The 17,496-nt window shown below is 37.9% G+C and overlaps 7 protein-coding genes across 7 annotated transcripts; 6 read left to right on the top strand and 1 right to left on the bottom strand.

Moving 5' to 3' along the window:
* Positions 1-1,211: 1,211 nt before the first annotated feature.
* Positions 1,212-1,803, top strand: LOC106333311. Its single transcript, XM_013771774.1, has one exon. The coding sequence runs from the start codon at positions 1,295-1,297 to the stop codon at positions 1,757-1,759; it is 465 nt and encodes a 154-aa protein (XP_013627228.1). The 5' UTR covers positions 1,212-1,294; the 3' UTR covers positions 1,760-1,803.
* Positions 1,804-2,205: 402 nt separating this feature from the next.
* Positions 2,206-3,726, top strand: LOC106332736. Its single transcript, XM_013771227.1, has 4 exons — positions 2,206-2,408; positions 2,480-2,528; positions 2,610-2,861; positions 3,447-3,726. Exons 1-4 carry the CDS (start codon positions 2,316-2,318, stop codon positions 3,569-3,571), a joined length of 519 nt encoding a protein of 172 aa, XP_013626681.1. The 5' UTR covers positions 2,206-2,315; the 3' UTR covers positions 3,572-3,726.
* Positions 3,727-6,916: 3,190 nt separating this feature from the next.
* Positions 6,917-8,780, top strand: LOC106336195 (ruvB-like 2). Its single transcript, XM_013774950.1, has 2 exons — positions 6,917-7,766; positions 7,948-8,780. The coding sequence occupies exons 1-2, from the start codon at positions 7,018-7,020 to the stop codon at positions 8,597-8,599; spliced, it is 1,401 nt and encodes a 466-aa protein (XP_013630404.1). The 5' UTR covers positions 6,917-7,017; the 3' UTR covers positions 8,600-8,780.
* Positions 8,781-9,488: 708 nt separating this feature from the next.
* LOC106333075 lies at positions 9,489-10,817 on the top strand. The gene is made up of 3 exons (XM_013771561.1): positions 9,489-9,949; positions 10,052-10,236; positions 10,497-10,817. Exons 1-3 carry the CDS (start codon positions 9,697-9,699, stop codon positions 10,608-10,610), a joined length of 552 nt encoding a protein of 183 aa, XP_013627015.1. The 5' UTR covers positions 9,489-9,696; the 3' UTR covers positions 10,611-10,817.
* A 1,254-nt stretch (positions 10,818-12,071) lies between these two features.
* Positions 12,072-14,801, top strand: LOC106331541. Its single transcript, XM_013769922.1, has 10 exons — positions 12,072-12,221; positions 12,393-12,606; positions 12,699-12,856; positions 12,936-13,081; positions 13,171-13,230; positions 13,327-13,419; positions 13,524-13,685; positions 13,774-13,880; positions 14,010-14,158; positions 14,247-14,801. Exons 1-10 carry the CDS (start codon positions 12,116-12,118, stop codon positions 14,507-14,509), a joined length of 1,458 nt encoding a protein of 485 aa, XP_013625376.1. The 5' UTR covers positions 12,072-12,115; the 3' UTR covers positions 14,510-14,801.
* A 401-nt stretch (positions 14,802-15,202) lies between these two features.
* Positions 15,203-15,974, top strand: LOC106329197 (cysteine-rich and transmembrane domain-containing protein A). The gene is made up of 3 exons (XM_013767808.1): positions 15,203-15,400; positions 15,496-15,652; positions 15,763-15,974. Exons 1-3 carry the CDS (start codon positions 15,358-15,360, stop codon positions 15,806-15,808), a joined length of 246 nt encoding a protein of 81 aa, XP_013623262.1. The 5' UTR covers positions 15,203-15,357; the 3' UTR covers positions 15,809-15,974.
* Positions 15,975-16,090: 116 nt separating this feature from the next.
* Positions 16,091-17,459, bottom strand: LOC106329196 (NADH dehydrogenase [ubiquinone] iron-sulfur protein 4, mitochondrial). The gene is made up of 5 exons (XM_013767807.1): positions 17,257-17,459; positions 17,079-17,167; positions 16,782-16,911; positions 16,633-16,662; positions 16,091-16,295 (listed from the first exon to the last, which is right to left on the bottom strand). The coding sequence occupies exons 1-5, from the start codon at positions 17,401-17,403 to the stop codon at positions 16,239-16,241; spliced, it is 453 nt and encodes a 150-aa protein (XP_013623261.1). The 5' UTR covers positions 17,404-17,459; the 3' UTR covers positions 16,091-16,238.
* Positions 17,460-17,496: the final 37 nt, after the last annotated feature.

Here is a 17,496-nt window from a genome sequence, read left to right as displayed (position 1 = left end):
TAAGCAATAGAATGTCCCAATAAACAACTTTAATTCATTCAGTGGAACCCCACTAAACGTAATAATCATTAGTCATCAAAACTCTTTTCTTCTCATAGTTATTAGTTATAGCCAGAACAATTGTGACTTTAATGGTGTATAATCATTAGTCATCGATTTTTTGTCACGATCAAAATAAAGCAATAAAACCTAATTGACTCAATCTCTCTAATATGATCAAGAGATATATATAACAAACCATAATTAAACTTGAGATTAATTATGTTAATTGAGTGATGATGTATCTCAAACAAACCTGTAAGTTATGTGAAAAATTCTTTAGGAGTTTCTGGGAAGAAGAAGAAGAAGACGCCGATGGATTATGAAGAAAAATTATAATCAAAACTAACGGCGGCTTAGCTTAACAACATTAGTTCCTTTTTTTTATAGCTATATTTCTTTTTTTCTTCTAAATTTAATCCCTTCTTTCATTAATCCTATGTGGCAGTTTGATTGGTGTAAAGAAATATGGTGAATTATAAGATTCACCTTAGGGGGTGAACCCAAGTTCTGTCCCTTAAAGAATCCGTGCAAAAAATTTGTTTAGACTAACTTAAAGTTGAAGTAATATTTATTTGACAAATTGGTTTGATAATGAAATTTGTATCACTGCTAAATTCAAGTCCACCCTAACCAATCTTATACTTTTAATACTCTTTTTTCTTCGAACGAAGCTTTCGCTACCTTTTAATGAGATAAGCAAAAAAATTTTTTTAATGAGATACGCAATTTGGTGTCATATCTCAATCCATCTTATAAAATAACATCTCTCGATTTTTTATTTACTTATATGATATAACGTGTTTAAGGACATATGGACGAGTACTTGGCAATTGCTATCTAACCATTAATCTCGCCACCACGATTAAGCTTGAATGGATAAATCTCAGCTATGATTTTTTTGTTGTTCTTTACATTTTTAATACTTATTATTAGCTTCAACACTCAACGATTATGTACCTTTAAAATATCAGAAACAAATGGTTGGATTGCAATTGCAGCTTCAGCCTCATTTTGACGTAAGCAAAGTCTGAAACAAAGTAAATTATAATTATACTGTATATAGTTCTTTTAATAAGATAAGTATCAGAAAAACTGTAACATCCAACTAGATACATTTATAATACCCCTTATAATATTTATTTCAGTAATAAAAGGTACATTTATAGCGATCTGCTAGCATTGGACGACATCGTCTCTCTCTTATAAAATCTGTTTTCATCTCAGTCTTCGATCTTTCATTTCACTTAAAATCATGAAAGCTAAAGAGATGAAGAAAGAGAGAGCCTTATCAAGACTAGTGAAATCCCCGGTACGTTTCTTGATCATGGCACGTGACGCCTACATACGTAGCATGACATCATGCTCCGTCGGTTTCATCACCGGTGGTGGTTCTGGTGGATTCGGTTTATCGGCCGGTAACTTTCAAATCTGCGAAGCACCAAGCACCACTCTCCCTCGTAGCTTCATACTTAATACGTCAACGACGACGGGGACACGTGAACGCTGCCGGTTTGTCACACGTGGCGGTGGTGTCGGAGAAAATAGGGCTGCGATGAGACGACCGTTGGATCTCAGGAGAAACTATAGCTGTATGGTGATGGGAAGGATCGATGAAGAGAAGGCTTGTGATGAGTTTGAAGAAGAGGGTTTGCTGTCTGTTTCTGATCGATTTAAAAAAAGAAAGTTGTGTGGTGTTTTTACTATTTGTCAACGATAAAAGACAAAAAAAACTTCCCCTAATAAATTAATGTTTTTCATGTTTCTTGTTAATTTAAGGGATTGATTCTGTGTGCATACAGATTTTCGGATTGTATATAAATTTCAATTTGTAGAATAGAACCTCCTCAACATTTCCGTCAATTCTATATAGCTTGGTATGTTTTATTTCATAGTCTTCACTTATAGGTGAGTTAAATTTACGATATTTTTAGTTACGTTTCAACGAACACTATAGGTACGTATTATCTGCGAGGCAGATGAGATTCATGAGATCATGAAAACGAAGGTCAAACAAAAAAGTTTTTTTTTCCTAGTTGTTAGGAAGTCTTTCACTTTTAACATTTTCTCTCCTTCGCACGACACCAACGTCAACGTACCAAAAAAAAAAGAAGGAAATCTTGTCCCGGGGTGTGTTTAAGCCAAAAATACAAAGTTTCGGGTCAGAAAACGAATAGCACAAAAGTCTAGGGGTTGAAGAAGAAAACATTTGGAAAGTTGCACGTTAAGGATCAGGGACGGAGATTTCACGGCCGAGTGGTGAACAATCGTGGAAGATGCGAGGGCGAGAGGAAAAGCGAAGAAAGTTACACGAAGCTCTTCTTCAAACACTCTATCCTCCTTCATCGCCTTCCTCTTCTCCGTCTCCGGTATTTTCTCTTTTCATATCTCTTCTCTAATCGATAATTGTTTATGCCATTGTTTGAATTTGGGGTTTCAGGTTTTAGGGTTTGATGACGAACCGTTCGATGTAACACTCATAAACCCAGGTACGACTGTTATGTAATTTCAACATGATTTAACGTTGGTAGATCGGGAGTTATATAACAAACCACAGTCGATTTATTCAGAGGATTACTTGAACATTGATTCATCAAATCACGGCGACGACCATGAAAACGGAGACGAGCCAGAGACTAAACCGAGTCGAGCGCAGAGGAAGAGGATCAGAAAGAAGATGCTCAAAGAGGAAGCTGCTCGACGGAGGAAAGTTATCGGACCTCTGCTTCCGACAGAAATGATTGAGACCCGCGAAGACAGCAGCGGTGGAGAAGAGGCGAGTTGCATACAACCCGCTCGACTAAATGCCTCAGAGAAAGAAGGTACGACATTTTTTTGACTTTCGTACATATCTAAGGAGGTCCGATATTGTGATTGGTTTATATATTTACAAACCGTTATTGGTTTATATATTTTGATTGATTTAGAAATCTATATAGTATTTATAAATTCAATTAAAATATGCAAATCCGGAGGTTTTTCTTCGGATTTGAATCTTTGTATTTTTAACTAAAAAATCCAAACAAATCCATTCAAATCCATTATTAAATCAAATATATTAGTAAATCCGTACGATTGAATAACACTTGATTTGATATAGAATTTATGAATCATTAAACCAATAACACATAATTTTAATACATATTTGAAAATCATAGAACCAATAACACTAGATTTAGTTCGGATTTTCAAATTCATTAAAATACAACAACCAATAATCCCTACTTAACTAAATGTCATAATCGTCTTGTATACGAAATTTAGACCCAAGAGTTTGGAAAGTTTTGACTTTATTCTGAATCTACTTAACTCAAGTTGTGGCATTGTTGACCTTTTTGTACAATCATTCAAAGCCGTCTCTGTCGAGTAATAATTACATTACGTATCTGACTCTTTTTATTTTGTAGAGAAAGTGAGCTTTGAGGGCAATGATAAGACGAAAAAAGTCAAGCAGAGGAGAGAGGCAAAGAAACTTGCCAAAGAGAGTTCTAACCCAACTCATATCCAGGATCCAACCTCTGAAACTTCTTGATTAGAGTGAAAAATATAATCGGAATCCTTAGATCTTGATTATTCATAGAACCCCATTAGGGTCTCTTAATCACTTTTTTAATAATAAATATGTGTTTAGAACTTTAGTTTCTTGATTAAGGGTTCTTAAAAAATTTTATAAAAAAAAAAGTATCAAACATACATATTTGAACTTTGATTAATCTACAAGAACACCCACAAGTAGAAAACTTTGGTTAAACCCATGATAAATCAAGTATCATGACTAAAGACATGAACTATAAACTGAAACAGTCTTAAAAACAACAAAACAAACATTCATATGCAACAAGGCGTGGACTAAATAATCTAACTCTCTTGGACCTTATTCTATTAGAATGGAAGGATTATCCAAACTCAAAACAAACTAAGGGAAGAAACTAACCTATAGCGAAGCCTTGGTACTCGATGGTGGAATCATCTGGTTTTGCGTTGGCTCTATTCTCAAAGTCCATGGTGTAAGACATCCCCGAGCAACTTCCTTGCTTGACACCAATCCTCAAGCATAACAGAGAAACTTATAAAAATTACTGCAAAAATGCGTATAGAAACCCAAAAAAAAACTCAAAAGGATTGAGGACTAATGGAAGGTTTGATTACTGAAGGCATTTCCAGAAGTCTGTCTCTTTCCATCTCGTTCATGAAAGAATGCTTAGGCGTTATGGACATCTTGTCCATGACATGATCAACATCATCTTCCTCCTCTTCATTACTCTCCTCATCTCCGTTCACAATGATCTCAGCATCTTCATCACCATCATCTTCGTCGTCATAGGTCGGTCTCACCATCGACCAGTAGATGAAATTCCCGGTGATAAAGCTTCAAGATCAGCCAAGAGCATGAAACCACCATTTAAGACGCATGATCTTGTTTGAGAATGTTTCAGCTTTGTTTCCATCTATTGTCAGGTAGCTTCCGTAGAATTCTTCATACTGAATCACCTGTCCCATTGCAGAAGCATTTGCATTTGCATCTGCAAAAAAAAAAATATAAATGTTAATAATTCACAAACTAATAATAATGTCTTAGATTTTATCAAAAGCTTTGATGTTTACCTTCAAAAACACTACTATTTGATCCATCATCAGAATCAGAGTCAATGTAACTAAAGGAATCATACCAAGCTTCCTCATGTGACATTCCTGTAAATGAAATAAAACTAATCAGAATCAATAGAAATATAATTCAAGATCTTGAAGAGTTTTTTTTGTTTTAAAGATGTTATTACGGTTTCCATCGATTTGGCTGCAGTTCCATTGAAGTTGTGTCATATGGAAGTTAGCATTAGACATCTCACCTCTCTTACACATCATCTTGGCTGCACCTTTTTCAAAATCAAGATGAACAAAATCCCAGACGCTCGCATTGCTCATGCGTTTCATAGGAACATCTGGCATAGAAGCCGAGATGTTCACAAACTAATAATAATGAAGGGAAGAATGCATCAAGCTTCTTAGACCCATGGGAGAGCTCAGACTCAAGTAGCTTATCGAAAATGAAGGAGTCTGAGACGACGAACAAGCCACCAGCTTTAGCTTGTTTAAGGAACTCTGCAACTAGCCATGGAAGGCATTCCTATTCTCAAAAACAAAATCGTTTGCAAAGCTTATTATGCGTTTGATACTTAACAGTTGAGTTTCAGTGGAAAAACAAATGGGATCAGAGTAATATAACTCACCTTTAACGGGTTTAGTTTGTGCATTAAAATTGACTCCAATGGTATAAGCTCAGACCGAAAGCGAGGAACAACTAGGATGGATCTCTTCCGGAAGCAGAGCACATACATGATCGCCTGTGTTCTCACAAAACATGATCTAAGCAAATGATTAGTGTATAATATTGTGTCTGGTAGAGCTTGGGATTGAAAGCAGTATATACCTGGCATCCGGAGTAGAAAATTTGATGTGCTTTAGGGTTAATATCACCATTGCAAGTTCTACAGTAATCCACACACTCATCTACCAGCCTAAAAATTGAATCAATGTTGCAACAGACTTAAGTTTCAATCAGATCATACATTTATGAAGAGAAGGTGAAACTTGCCTTGTAGGTAGCTTGTTGCTGAAGAGGAAAATGTCCATCAGCTTAACCGCAAATTTCACACCACAGTTTTCAGGATCGAGTGAACATGCATAGAACATCAGAAACTGCAGATGAATTGCAAAAAGTGAGTCTAAAACATGAGACATGTCATGTAAGGGCCGTGATTTATAGCTGTGTAGCCTACCTGCGAAACTTTTGTTTTGTGTATATCCATAATGTAGTTCTCAAATGCCTCGAAGAGCTTTTCAAACGCCTAGCCAAAACCATTAAAAACAGATCAGCAATGATAAATTCATGAGCACGTACGTGAAGGAAACCTATAGTTAACCTCAAAGAAGCTCAACATTGATCAAAATATCGATTACTGCTATAATAAAGTTTGAGTCTTTAACAGTTACTTGAGCGAGCGGAGATCAGAGATGCTTCTTGGGAGCTTGAGCTTGCAGGATTCTGCAGCGGCATGGTGATGTAGATGCAGAAGAGACCATAGGAGAAGACGAGGAAGACACCGAGATACACCGCGAGCTCCCATTGGCTGAGAGGGAACCGATCGAGCTTTGATCGCTTTCCAGAGGGAAGATCGTCGTCATCAAAACCATCACCGAATGCAACATCGGAAGTTTCACGGCAAGCTTAATCCATCTGCAATGATTCGATTTTGAGGATTCAGAGAGTGTTAGATTCAGATTTAGAAAGAAATCAATCAGATTATTATTTTTTGTTCTTCAGATTGACGTAGACAATGGCTCTTACAGAGTAATCAACTCCCCTTCGTCTTTTCCGGTAAGTAGAAAACGAAACAAGATATGTTTCTTCTTTCTCTTAATTAACTAAGAGACGTGTCTTAGGTTTATTTCTATTTTTCATTTTTTTTAAAATCTTAAATAGGTTAACAAACCCATTTAAGAGATTGGGATAATCCTATTCTTATCTTTATGTAATTTCATCAAAAACACAAGAGTAATTACGTTTATGCCCTTAACAGAGTTGCTTCAAATTACATTGAATTGGCCATGGCATAGCAATTTCTAAACCCTAAAACCTCGAAAGTTCTTCTTCTTCCTTCGCCGGAATACTGAAAGAACCGGCGAGCAGAGGACCCAGTGCTAAACGCTAATCCAAATTTAGAAATTTCTTTAATAGAGTTAACTCTTAAAAAAATAAACGGATTGTTACGTAAATTCCCCAATAATACAAGGGTACATTACTAAATGAGAAACTCTGCTTTGACAAATTACGTTTCTACCCTTGATAAGGGTTACTTCAAATTACATCGACTGTCCCTTCGCCACTGCATAGCAACTCTTCTAAACCCTAAAACCTCTAATAGCTCTTCTCCCTCCCTCCACCTCAATCGCCGAACGACGATAATCGAGAAAAAAAAAATGGCGGAACTAAAGCTATCTGAGAGCCGCGACCTAACAAGAGTGGAGCGAATCGGCGCGCACTCGCACATCCGAGGCCTGGGACTCGACTCATCCCTCGAGCCACGAGCCGTCTCCGAAGGAATGGTAGGCCAAGTGAAGGCCCGCAAAGCCGCCGGCGTAATCCTCCAGATGATCAAAGAAGGCAAAATCGCCGGCCGGGCCATCCTAATCGCGGGGCAGCCCGGAACTGGCAAAACCGCGATCGCGATGGGAATGGCGAAATCCCTCGGACTGGAGACGCCCTTCGCGATGATCGCGGGGAGCGAGATATTCTCCCTGGAGATGTCGAAGACCGAGGCTTTGACTCAGTCTTTCCGCAAAGCGATCGGTGTGAGGATCAAGGAGGAGACCGAGGTTATCGAAGGAGAGGTCGTTGAGGTTCAGATCGATAGGCCTGCTTCTTCGGGTGTTGCGTCCAAGTCCGGGAAGCTGACTATGAAGACGACGGATATGGAGACTGTGTACGATATGGGGGCGAAGCTGATTGAGTCTTTGAATAAGGAGAAAGTGCAGAGCGGTGATGTGATTGCGCTTGATAAGGCGACTGGGAAGATTAGTAAGCTTGGGAGGTCGTTTTCGAGGTCTAGGGACTATGATGCTATGGGTGCTCAGACTAAGTTTGTGCAGTGCCCTGAAGGGGAGCTGCAGAAGAGGAAAGAGGTTGTGCATTGTGTCACTCTTCATGAGATTGATGTTATCAACAGCAGGTTCAAAAAAGTTTCACACTTTCTTGTATTGTGTGACATTGCTAGTCATTAAATGATTGGGAATTGAGTTGATTTAGGTCACGTTAGTGCAGTGAGCTAGCTAGAACAACCTTTGTAACTATGTATCTGTAAGACATTTTGTTTCTAGTATTGTTAGTTAAGTGACTTTGTTCTTGAGCAGGACGCAAGGGTTTCTAGCCCTATTCACGGGTGATACAGGAGAAATCCGATCAGAAGTTCGTGAACAGATCGACACGAAAGTAGCGGAGTGGAGAGAAGAAGGCAAAGCTGAGATAGTCCCCGGTGTTCTCTTCATCGACGAAGTCCACATGCTCGACATTGAATGCTTCTCATTCCTCAACCGAGCCCTCGAGAACGAAATGTCACCGATCCTCGTCGTGGCGACGAACCGAGGAGTCACGACAATCCGCGGAACTAACCAGAAATCACCTCACGGGATCCCGATCGATCTCCTCGACCGTCTCCTCATCATCTCGACTCAGCCTTACACGGACGAAGACATAAGGAAAATCTTGGAGATACGTTGCCAAGAAGAAGACGTTGAGATGAACGAGGAGGCGAAGCAGCTATTGACTTTGATCGGGCGCGATACTTCTCTGAGGTATGCGATTCATCTGATAACAGCTGCTGCGTTGTCTTGCCAGAAGCGGAAAGGGAAAGTTGTGGAGATTGAGGATGTCAACAGAGTTTATCGATTGTTCTTGGATGCGAGGAGGTCGATGCAGTACCTTGTTGAGTATCAGAGTCAGTATATGTTCAGCGAACCTATCGAAGCTGATGGAGAAGAGGAACAAGACGCTATGCAGAGCTGAAGATTCTATCTTTGTTTGCTCTTTTTATTACGTGTGCTCTGCGGTGTTATCGATCTATGACTCGGTCTCTTTTATGTTTGGTTTCTTTTCAAGTTGTAATGAATGTTTTAACTATGGATCGTTGTAGTAAGACTTGGATATTTGTTTCGTATCCAATAGTATGTAACTTCAAATTACTCTTTTTGAGACTGGCCCGGTAAGATCTTTAACGGGCTTTGAAGTCCAACATTAAAAAAAATTTCTGCACTACTCAGTACAACTTTGACACGCATTCAGAAAATTTAATTAGGAGTGTTGTCTTACCAGACTTCATCGGTTTTTGGTGGCGTGTTTTGGTGTAACGAATTTAATTTCTTGGTCAGTCAATTTCAACTTTTAATTTAGTGATAAATTTACTAATTTCATATCAAAAAACATGTTTTTTCTTTGTAGTACAACCATAAACAAATTAGCTTGTTTTGACATGGTAGTAGACTTTGTGGTTGCAGCATTGCAACAGTTTTGTGTCAAAGATAATTAAATACTTGACACGTTCAAATATTTCTGATTAGTTAACAAATCATCAAATATTCACTCTTGGATTAAAATGTTGAATAGCATTGGTAGAAACTAAAAAATGGATAGTTATTAAATTTACAGTCGGTGTTAGTTTTAAATTAGATACCAAAAAAACACCCTGGTCAACTTAATAATAGAAGAGAATTACGCAATCAATTCACTGGTTGCGATATGCAAGATCCTTACTAACATTAAATCAATTTTCCCATAAAAATATAACAGTAATGTCATTATCAATAGAAATCAAAATATAATAAATAGTTCCACCACCACCTTGTAAGCCCCAACCTCTTTATTTATTCATCGCTTTGCTTAATCTCCGTCGACATCTTACTTTACAAACTCTCTGTTTCTTTTATTCTTCATCCTTTTTTTTCTCGTAATCTTTAAAATATTTTATCAATCTCCAGCGTCCTCTCTTGTCAAACCTGACAAATCAACAGTAGAGAGAATTTATTAAAAGCCCTACTACGTAACGCTCTTTAATCTTTTTATTACTTCAGAAGAACCCAACAAAATAATTATTCTTTCTTTAAAAAATGGGAAACTGTCAAGCGGCTGAGGCAGCGACGGTTTTGATCCATCACCCGGCGGAGAACAAGGTGGAGAGGATTTACTGGTCGGTGACAGCAAGCGACGTCATGAAATCAAACCCTGGTCATTACGTTGCGGTGGTGGTAACGTCACCGACATTGAGGAACGAGAAAGGGTCCCCACTGAAGCAGCTCAAGCTCCTTCGTCCTGACGACACTTTACTCATCGGACATGTCTACCGTCTCGTCAGCTTCGAAGGCATACATAAAATCTATATATCTCTTTTTATTATTATTATTATTATTATTATTTTTAGTTCCTCTGTTATGTTATTAACATTGTTAGTAATTTTGTATGCAGAGGTTTTGAAGGAGTTTGCGACGAAGAAGTGTGTAAAGCTTGGCAAGCTATTGAAAGAAGGAGGAGGACTTGAGCTAAAGAAGAAGACGAAGAAACACAGAAAGAAGACAGATCAGGATCATAATGGTCGGGTCAACCCAAATTCGGTTTTGGATCCGAAAGAAGATGTATCTAATGATGATACGGTAAGTTCGCATTTCCATATGCTCTGACTTTTAACATTTAAGAATTTACAATGACCGGCTTGGTTGTTGTAAAATAATACTCTATAGGTCATGTAGAATATTTTAAATATGTTTTTAAAAATAGTTTTGCAATTCTATTACGGGCCACATGACCATATGCAAATGCACATCTTTCACATGCCTTAAATTTTGGTCTAAGACATGCTAAACTGTGTTTCACTGTATGGATGTTTGATTTAATCACAACGGGTTTTACATAGGTCGCCGGAGATGACAGTGGAAATGGGTTTATGAGACGGAGCTACGGCGGAGGAAGATGTGGCGGTGGGTGGAGACCAGCTTTACACAGCATTCCGGAACTTGGATCCTCGTGAGAGAAGTCTTCAAAAGCGTCGATATTCTTAAAGCACATCCGACAACATTGAAAGTTTATGTAAAGCGATGTTATTATCATAAATGCTTTAAATGAAGATCCAGTCTCAAATTATATTTTCAAGAACTTTAATTGCTCTAACGTTTTAATTATTTGAGCATTTTTAAGGTATTCTCAAACGAGATTTAGAACATTTAGGCCAATACTGCAACAATATTTTACAGATTCAGAATTGCACAACAAATCATTTACTAATTTGTTTCCCTGTTTATACACACGAATTAACTTGCAAAAGATAAATTGCCATCAATTGAACAAAATATTAAACCGACAGCTCGTTGTACTCTTGGATATATAGTTTGACATAATATCATAAAGTTTCGATACATCCAATGATAACCTTCCATACTAGTACGATTTTACGTAATAACATCATGTTTGGTGTTAACCACCGTTCAACTAAACAAACGGTTGGCGTTTAAAGCGGGTTTTTAACAAAGCTGTAAAGCCTATAATTATTGAGTTACTACTCGCATGTTTTATTTTATTCATCTATAACTATAGGAAAAAAAAACAAATGTAAACGTAGTCTCTTTAAAATATGCAAGGCAGCTCATTTGGTCGGCCTCTTTTTGTCAATCAGTCATGAAGTCAATGAGCCAATGACTGATGCGTAAATTACATTAGGTTCAGTAGTTAACTAGACGTAACGTAATTAACGGCTCAAATCATTTTCAGTTACATTATTATTATATCAACCTTAGTATATAGCAGTATCCCTGTTCTAAAAATCGGCGGTAGGCGGGCCGACTGGGCGATACGCGTCACTCTTTCGCCTCGATTTATGCTAAATCAGTTTAAAAAATCGGATATCTGATTTTCTCCGCGTAGACCGCCTAAATGACCGCCTAGCCACCTAGGCGGCCACCTAATATATATATATATATATATATATATATATATATATATATATATTTTAATAATATTTTTATTTATTTATTTGATCTAAAATTTTATAAATATCATTTATATTCATAATTTTGTTGAAAATTAAACTATATTAAGTTTATATATTCTATTCGTATGTTTTATACAATCTTAAACATGAAAATGTATTAATGTTATACACAATTAAAGATTAACATGTTTTATAACATAGTAAACAATCTAAAAATTTCGCCCCGCATAATTTTCGATTAATCTTCGATTTTCTCTTTAGGCGTTAGGTCCAATCCGACCGTCTGAATAGCGCCTAGCGCGTTTCCGAACAGGTACCGGTACTAATTTGTTGATTAACGAAGCAACCTTATTCCAAAGCATCACGCATTGGACGCAAGTCGTACCAAATCAAACCATAGTTTCACTTTGAAGGAATGGGCTCAAGATGGGCTTATAAAGGCCCATTTACTAATTACAATAAATACGATCAGGCTTTATGGTTGATTCAAATCCGCGCCTTTACTAAACCTTATTTTCATCGTCGTTCGTTCGTTCCTCTTGAAATCGATGGGTGGTTATCGTCTTCTCCGAAGCTCCGGCGTCGTCATCGGAATCATCTTGCTACATCTCTTTGCTTTCTCCTCTCTTGTCTCATCTGATGAACTTCTGTTCGGTAAGTTCTTTTCTCTTAATAATGCGATTTGGTCTGTGGAATCGCAGGTTGAAATTGTAGAAATCTAGGGTTTGATGGTTTCTGTGGAAATTGCACAAATCTTGGGTGTACATACAATTGAATGTTTGTAATATGTGTGGGTTGATTTCGCTATAAACTGTGTGTTGACAGTTGTGGGAGAGACTAGGGCGGTTCAAGTGAATCCTAGTTTAGAGGTGAAGGGCTCTCCTGGATTGAAGCCAGAGAGAACCTCTCTATGTCAGAGGATACATATCAATGGACTTCGAAGGTTTAAACACATGGACAAGTACGCACATTCGTTGAAGTTGATACTTAACGCATCAACCGCTGGGAAAGCAAGTAACTTTGATGTTTGCTTCCACAGGTCTGATTGCTTACTTCTGGGTATTGTTAATCACCAGTTTCTGTAAGTTCCTTGGTTGAGATGATAACAATGTATGATTCACTGATTTGTAGGAATTTGTCGCGTGCAATTGGGATGTGCCCTCCAAGTCGGTGGGAGAAAGTCTCTAAGGGTTCATGGGTTCAGACGATGTCGCCCTTTGACCACAAAGTCATTGACGTAAGATCTATTAGCTCAGCAAAGGTCACTTTGGAACTGTCTGCTGTAGAAGGTATAGATCTTTCTCTCTTCTTTTGGTTTAGCAATTGTTTCTACTTTCTTATTTATCAACTATGTTTTCGGCTTTGCAGAGTTTTCCATGTATCGCATAGTGTTCTTGATACTTGGTGCGGTTTTGTTGGCTTCGGCTTCGGTGCTGAGCCAATCGTTAGCGTTTTACTACAGCAGTGCCATGGCTGTTGGTATTATGCTTGTTGTGCTGCTTGTTCTCTTTCAGGTAGCCTTATCTTGCTGTGTTAACTTATTATATATTAAAGAGAGGTATTCACTTCCGAACTCAGCTTTTGTAATCTGATCTGTACACAGGGAATGAAGCTATTACCAACTGGTCGGAGCTCGTTTGCATTGTTCATATACTCAACCCTGGTGGGTGGTGATTTCTAAATGATTTACCTTTTCATTGTGCTTCCCATTTTCTCCAACCTCATTGTTGTACCTAACACACCTTCTTCTTTCGGCCAGCTTGGTTTAGGTGGTTTCCTTCTACGCTACATTCCTGGTTTATTTCAAAGCCTGCTAACTGAGATGGGAATCGATGAAGATATGTACACCCCTGTATGTAAGTTTTGATAGTGTCAATATGTGCTGGTTAAGAATATCCCCTTTCAAACTTGTACTGATGATTTTTTTTGTTTGTTTCCGTGTGATGGTTTTTGCAGGTAGCCATATTTGCCGGGGTGTTTCTATCTTTAGCTGGAGCTTTTTTTGGATTTTGGACTGTGAGGAAACTGGTTCTAACCGAAGATGGCTCCATTGACATGAGCACATCACTCTTTGTTTCTTGGTCTATCCGGATCATTGCTGCTGTTTTGATTCTTCAGGTTATTTTACAGTGTCCATCACAACTATACATTTTCTTTTTAACCAAACCGAAAATCATCCTTTAACAATATGATCTCTTGTTTACAGAGCTCTGTTGATCCTTTGCTTGCTGGAGGAGCGCTGATATCTGTAATTCTGATATCAGCGAGTTTAAAGAAGATCAGCAGATTGAAGTTCATACTACGCTTATATGAGTGAGTCGTGACCAATCTATTTTAACCGTTTTCTTTGACAAACTAGACTCTCTTTTTGTTAGTGTTAGCTTCCGTATCTCTGAAAGTTCACACAGTATTGAATTCTCAAGTTGTGTTCTTTTGGCGCAGGATTCCATTGAATTTACTGATAGGAATCTGGGAGGCAATTCGTTATGCTGAAGTACCAACCATCCCTGGATATCTCCATGACTTCGTGCAAAAGAGTCATGATGCTTCTGAATTTCACAACCGTGTTACTTTTGCTTCTCCATCAGGAGGTTGATTTCTGATCTCTCTTAAATAACATTATCTCAAACGTAAAATGAAACCAATAAATAAGCTTTTTGTTTAACGTTTCTTTTTCAGGCATCAGTGGGATGCGACAATCTCCACCGTCTGAATCAGATACTTTCCCTTCCTCTTTCCATAAAACTCCTGAAAGGAGCAAACTATCAAAAGAAGAGTGGAAGAAGCTCACAGAGGAAAGCACGACAAAGGCGGTTAGAGAATTGGTTTCTTCACCTGGTTTTAGCAGTTGGGCAGCAGCAAATGCGGATAGGATCAATGTGACTCCAAGAAAAGAGTCCGGTAGCACAAACCGGCCACGGAAATGGCTGCGTTGGTCCTGAACCAAGCCGGTTTAAAGTTTTCAAACCGTTTAGAAACAGAGAGAGAACTCTTGTAGAGAGAGCTCTTCTTGTAGGCAAAAGTTGCTTTCTTCTTTTATGACTTTTGTTAGTGTTTTAGCTTTGGTGTGGAAGATGTTGTCACGATTTGTTGTAACGATGCTAATGGGTTCTTTATTTAGGCTGTGTATCATTTTTGTGTGTAGACAATGCAACGAGCATTGTTTCTTTTAATGGGTTCTTCTACTTTTTTACGATGGATGGTGAATCATATATTATGGATATTAATATTATATAATAAGATTATTGATGTCATGGGAATGTGGACTAGCATGTGGGTGGATAAAAGTTTTATCTTTTTCGAATTATAATATCTCATCAACTATTTTTATTCAAACGAGGAGATTCTATTAAATTTGCCTTTCTCCTTATGTTAGGAAAAGAGATGATGATTTAAGTTGAAACATGATCAACCCAAAAATAAGTGATGTTTAATTATTTTAATAGTAGAAGTAAATATTTTTATGTAGCTTTGTACATAGTTTGCTTTTTGAAAAGCATATGATGAATACTGCTGTTTAGTGTTAAAATTAAACAGAATATGAAAGAAATATTTAACGGACCTAAACTTTATGATGCAAGAAACACGTTTTTAGAATATTTTCTCTAGTTTTCTTCTTTTTTGTATCACACTAATCAATTAGAAAAAAGGAAGAACAAAATAAAAAAAATTATTTCTCACCGTCTTAACTTCGCTATAAAGGAAAGAAACAGAGATTGCTTAAAAGGAGAAGAGAAGAGAAAGAACTCAAAACACTAAAAAGAACTCAAAAAGCTAGAAGAACTAAAAGATGTATAATCAAGAACATCCTGTCGGTGCTCCTCCTCCCCAAGGTAATATTCTGTTTTTTAGTTTCTTTGATCTTTGATATTCTGTTTTAGCTTCTTCTCTGCTGGTTTTAATGTGCTTTTGAAATTCCTGTTTAAAGGGTATCCTCCTAAGGACGGTTATCCTCCGGCTGGCTATCCTCCCGCCGGTTATCCACAGCCAGGATATGCTCAGGGATACCCTGCTCAAGGTTATCCTCCACCGCAGTACTCTCAAGCTCCCCAGCAAAAGCAACAAGCTGGTATGCTCGAAGGATGGTATGTTCTTGATCCCATCTTGTTTATTACTACTGTTATTATTATTTTAGTTCTTGATCCAGTAGTGTTAATATGTTGTGCTCTCTGTTTTATTACATATGAAATCACAGTCTGGCTGCGCTCTGCTGTTGCTGTCTCCTGGATGCTTGTTTCTGATCGGAGAATTTATTCAGTTCAACGATTTCTTTTTCTATTACATGCAATGAAAAAGACAAGACTTGTGTTCCGTTGTTTATCTTCTTTCGTTTCGAATTTGTCTTTTGAACGTTTGTATCTTATGGATTATTGACTCGACTATGACCATATCTCGCATTCACTTGCATGACATCGAAACTATTGAGAAGTAGATCAGCATATTTGACCATAAAGATTTGATGAAATACCAAAGAACTGTTTGTCATCATCATCATATTATTGTTATAAGGAATTAAAAAAAAAAAAAAAAAGAAGAGAATCCAACCATGGATAATAGTTTAGAAAAAAAGCTCACACATGGTAAATAGCGAATAAAACATGAGAGAGCCTTTCTTTATATCAATCAAGTGGGGGCTTCTCCTTTTGTTCGAGAAATGGAAGAAGAAGGAGATCAGTTCTCTAGTTGAGGTTTGCCTTTCCACTTGAAGTTGTCAGAGTAAGACTTGGCCTGCAGTTATGGTATCATGAGATTAGGTGAAAATCGTCAAACAGAATGAATCAGAGAGACAAAGAGACGATCGTTATCTAAATTATAACTCTATATTGTTTAGACATGTTATGCATTCGCTTGATAAGCCGTATGATGATGATTTAACAAACAAATCACTGTCCGATTCTATGTCTAAGGCAGAACGCCAGAACTGACGAAGCAACACAAGGCCTTAATATCACTAATCGTAGAGACAAGAAAATCCAATCTTTTAAGATCCAAGGGTTACGGAGACTTAAACAGATAGGGAGGGTGTTAGATTGAAGAGATTAAGTGGGATTAGATAGATACTAACCTTCAATAAGGGTGTTTTGGGCGCCTTGACCTGCCATGAGTCAAATCAAAGATGTGCATTTTTAAGTATATACATAGAACGGAATCATTACACAGTTTTAATATAAATGTGAATGAATGTATTGTAACAAAGAAGGAAAGAAACATTACCACAAAGTCCCAGCCATGACGATCAGCAAAGGACTTGGCAGCTAGCTCAGAATCAAAACCAAGAGCGGAGTCACCAACATTGGCATAAGGGTCACCCGTAGAAGTCCACCCCATCAATGGATTCTCCCACCTACACAAAACACATCAAAGGCCAAATAACTAGTGACACCAGAAGCTATTAAAAGTGATTGGACAACACTAATCATAAGACTCATATCGAAGAGGAGATCTAGGTGAATCCACAAATGAGCCAAATACCACTATACACTAAGAGAGATTGGAAAGAAGAAAGGATACTTGAGGGTGGAGACGAAGTTGATCTTCCATTTCCCAAGTTTCCCAGATCCTTGCTGGGTCGCTGTTCTAGCAGGCGAATATATTATCACCTGCAAATATAATCGATTCATACCAAGTCAAAAGACTCATCATCTACCTCAACCCTAATTCCTAAAAATCAATTCACAAAAAAGAATACCTTTCGTGCGAGATGCTCCTCTGGGATTCCGGACACCTTGCCGATCTCGCCACGCTTGCAATCCGACTCCACCACCGCGTCTGTTGAGAAAGTCCGACCCACGCGTGCCGCTATACGAGCAGTCGATTGAGTAGCACGAAGCGCCATCGTCACCTACAAATGTTGAGATCTCGAAACAAATCTCGTAGAGAGGCCAGAAGAAGGGGGAATCGTTAAAAAATTAAGGGGTATTTTTATTTT

This window comes from Brassica oleracea, chromosome C3 (genome assembly GCF_000695525.1).
Source record: "Brassica oleracea var. oleracea cultivar TO1000 chromosome C3, BOL, whole genome shotgun sequence".
Taxonomy (NCBI): Eukaryota; Viridiplantae; Streptophyta; class Magnoliopsida; order Brassicales; family Brassicaceae; genus Brassica; species Brassica oleracea.
Note: the sequence above shows the minus strand (reverse complement) of the source record. Positions and strands in the feature narration are given on the sequence as shown.

Bases quoted from the DNA above. Each gene is read 5' to 3' on its own strand.
- LOC106331541 (XM_013769922.1), top strand. From the start codon at position 12,116: ATGGGTGGTTATCGTCTTCTCCGAAGCTCCGGCGTCGTCATCGGAATC. The intron at 13,082-13,170 runs GTAGCCTTATCT...ATCTGTACACAG, and splicing joins TGCTGCTTGTTCTCTTTCAG to GGAATGAAGCTATTACCAAC. The intron at 13,420-13,523 runs GTATGTAAGTTT...TGGTTTTTGCAG, and splicing joins ATGAAGATATGTACACCCCT to GTAGCCATATTTGCCGGGGT.
- LOC106329196 (XM_013767807.1), bottom strand. From the start codon at position 17,403: ATGGCGCTTCGTGCTACTCAATCGACTGCTCGTATAGCGGCACGCGTG. The intron at 16,912-17,078 runs GTATCCTTTCTT...TGTTTTGTGTAG, and splicing joins AACTTCGTCTCCACCCTCAA to GTGGGAGAATCCATTGATGG. The intron at 16,663-16,781 runs GTAATGTTTCTT...GACTCATGGCAG, and splicing joins GTCATGGCTGGGACTTTGTG to GTCAAGGCGCCCAAAACACC.
- LOC106332736 (XM_013771227.1), top strand. From the start codon at position 2,316: ATGCGAGGGCGAGAGGAAAAGCGAAGAAAGTTACACGAAGCTCTTCTT. The intron at 2,529-2,609 runs GTACGACTGTTA...CGATTTATTCAG, and splicing joins TGTAACACTCATAAACCCAG to AGGATTACTTGAACATTGAT. The intron at 2,862-3,446 runs GTACGACATTTT...TTTATTTTGTAG, and splicing joins AAATGCCTCAGAGAAAGAAG to AGAAAGTGAGCTTTGAGGGC.
- LOC106336195 (XM_013774950.1), top strand. From the start codon at position 7,018: ATGGCGGAACTAAAGCTATCTGAGAGCCGCGACCTAACAAGAGTGGAG. The intron at 7,767-7,947 runs GTTCAAAAAAGT...GTTCTTGAGCAG, and splicing joins ATTGATGTTATCAACAGCAG to GACGCAAGGGTTTCTAGCCC.
- LOC106333075 (XM_013771561.1), top strand. From the start codon at position 9,697: ATGGGAAACTGTCAAGCGGCTGAGGCAGCGACGGTTTTGATCCATCAC. The intron at 9,950-10,051 runs GCATACATAAAA...TTTTGTATGCAG, and splicing joins CCGTCTCGTCAGCTTCGAAG to AGGTTTTGAAGGAGTTTGCG. The intron at 10,237-10,496 runs GTAAGTTCGCAT...GGTTTTACATAG, and splicing joins ATGTATCTAATGATGATACG to GTCGCCGGAGATGACAGTGG.
- LOC106333311 (XM_013771774.1), top strand. From the start codon at position 1,295: ATGAAAGCTAAAGAGATGAAGAAAGAGAGAGCCTTATCAAGACTAGTG.
- LOC106329197 (XM_013767808.1), top strand. From the start codon at position 15,358: ATGTATAATCAAGAACATCCTGTCGGTGCTCCTCCTCCCCAAG. The intron at 15,401-15,495 runs GTAATATTCTGT...TCCTGTTTAAAG, and splicing joins CGGTGCTCCTCCTCCCCAAG to GGTATCCTCCTAAGGACGGT. The intron at 15,653-15,762 runs GTATGTTCTTGA...ATGAAATCACAG, and splicing joins GCTGGTATGCTCGAAGGATG to TCTGGCTGCGCTCTGCTGTT.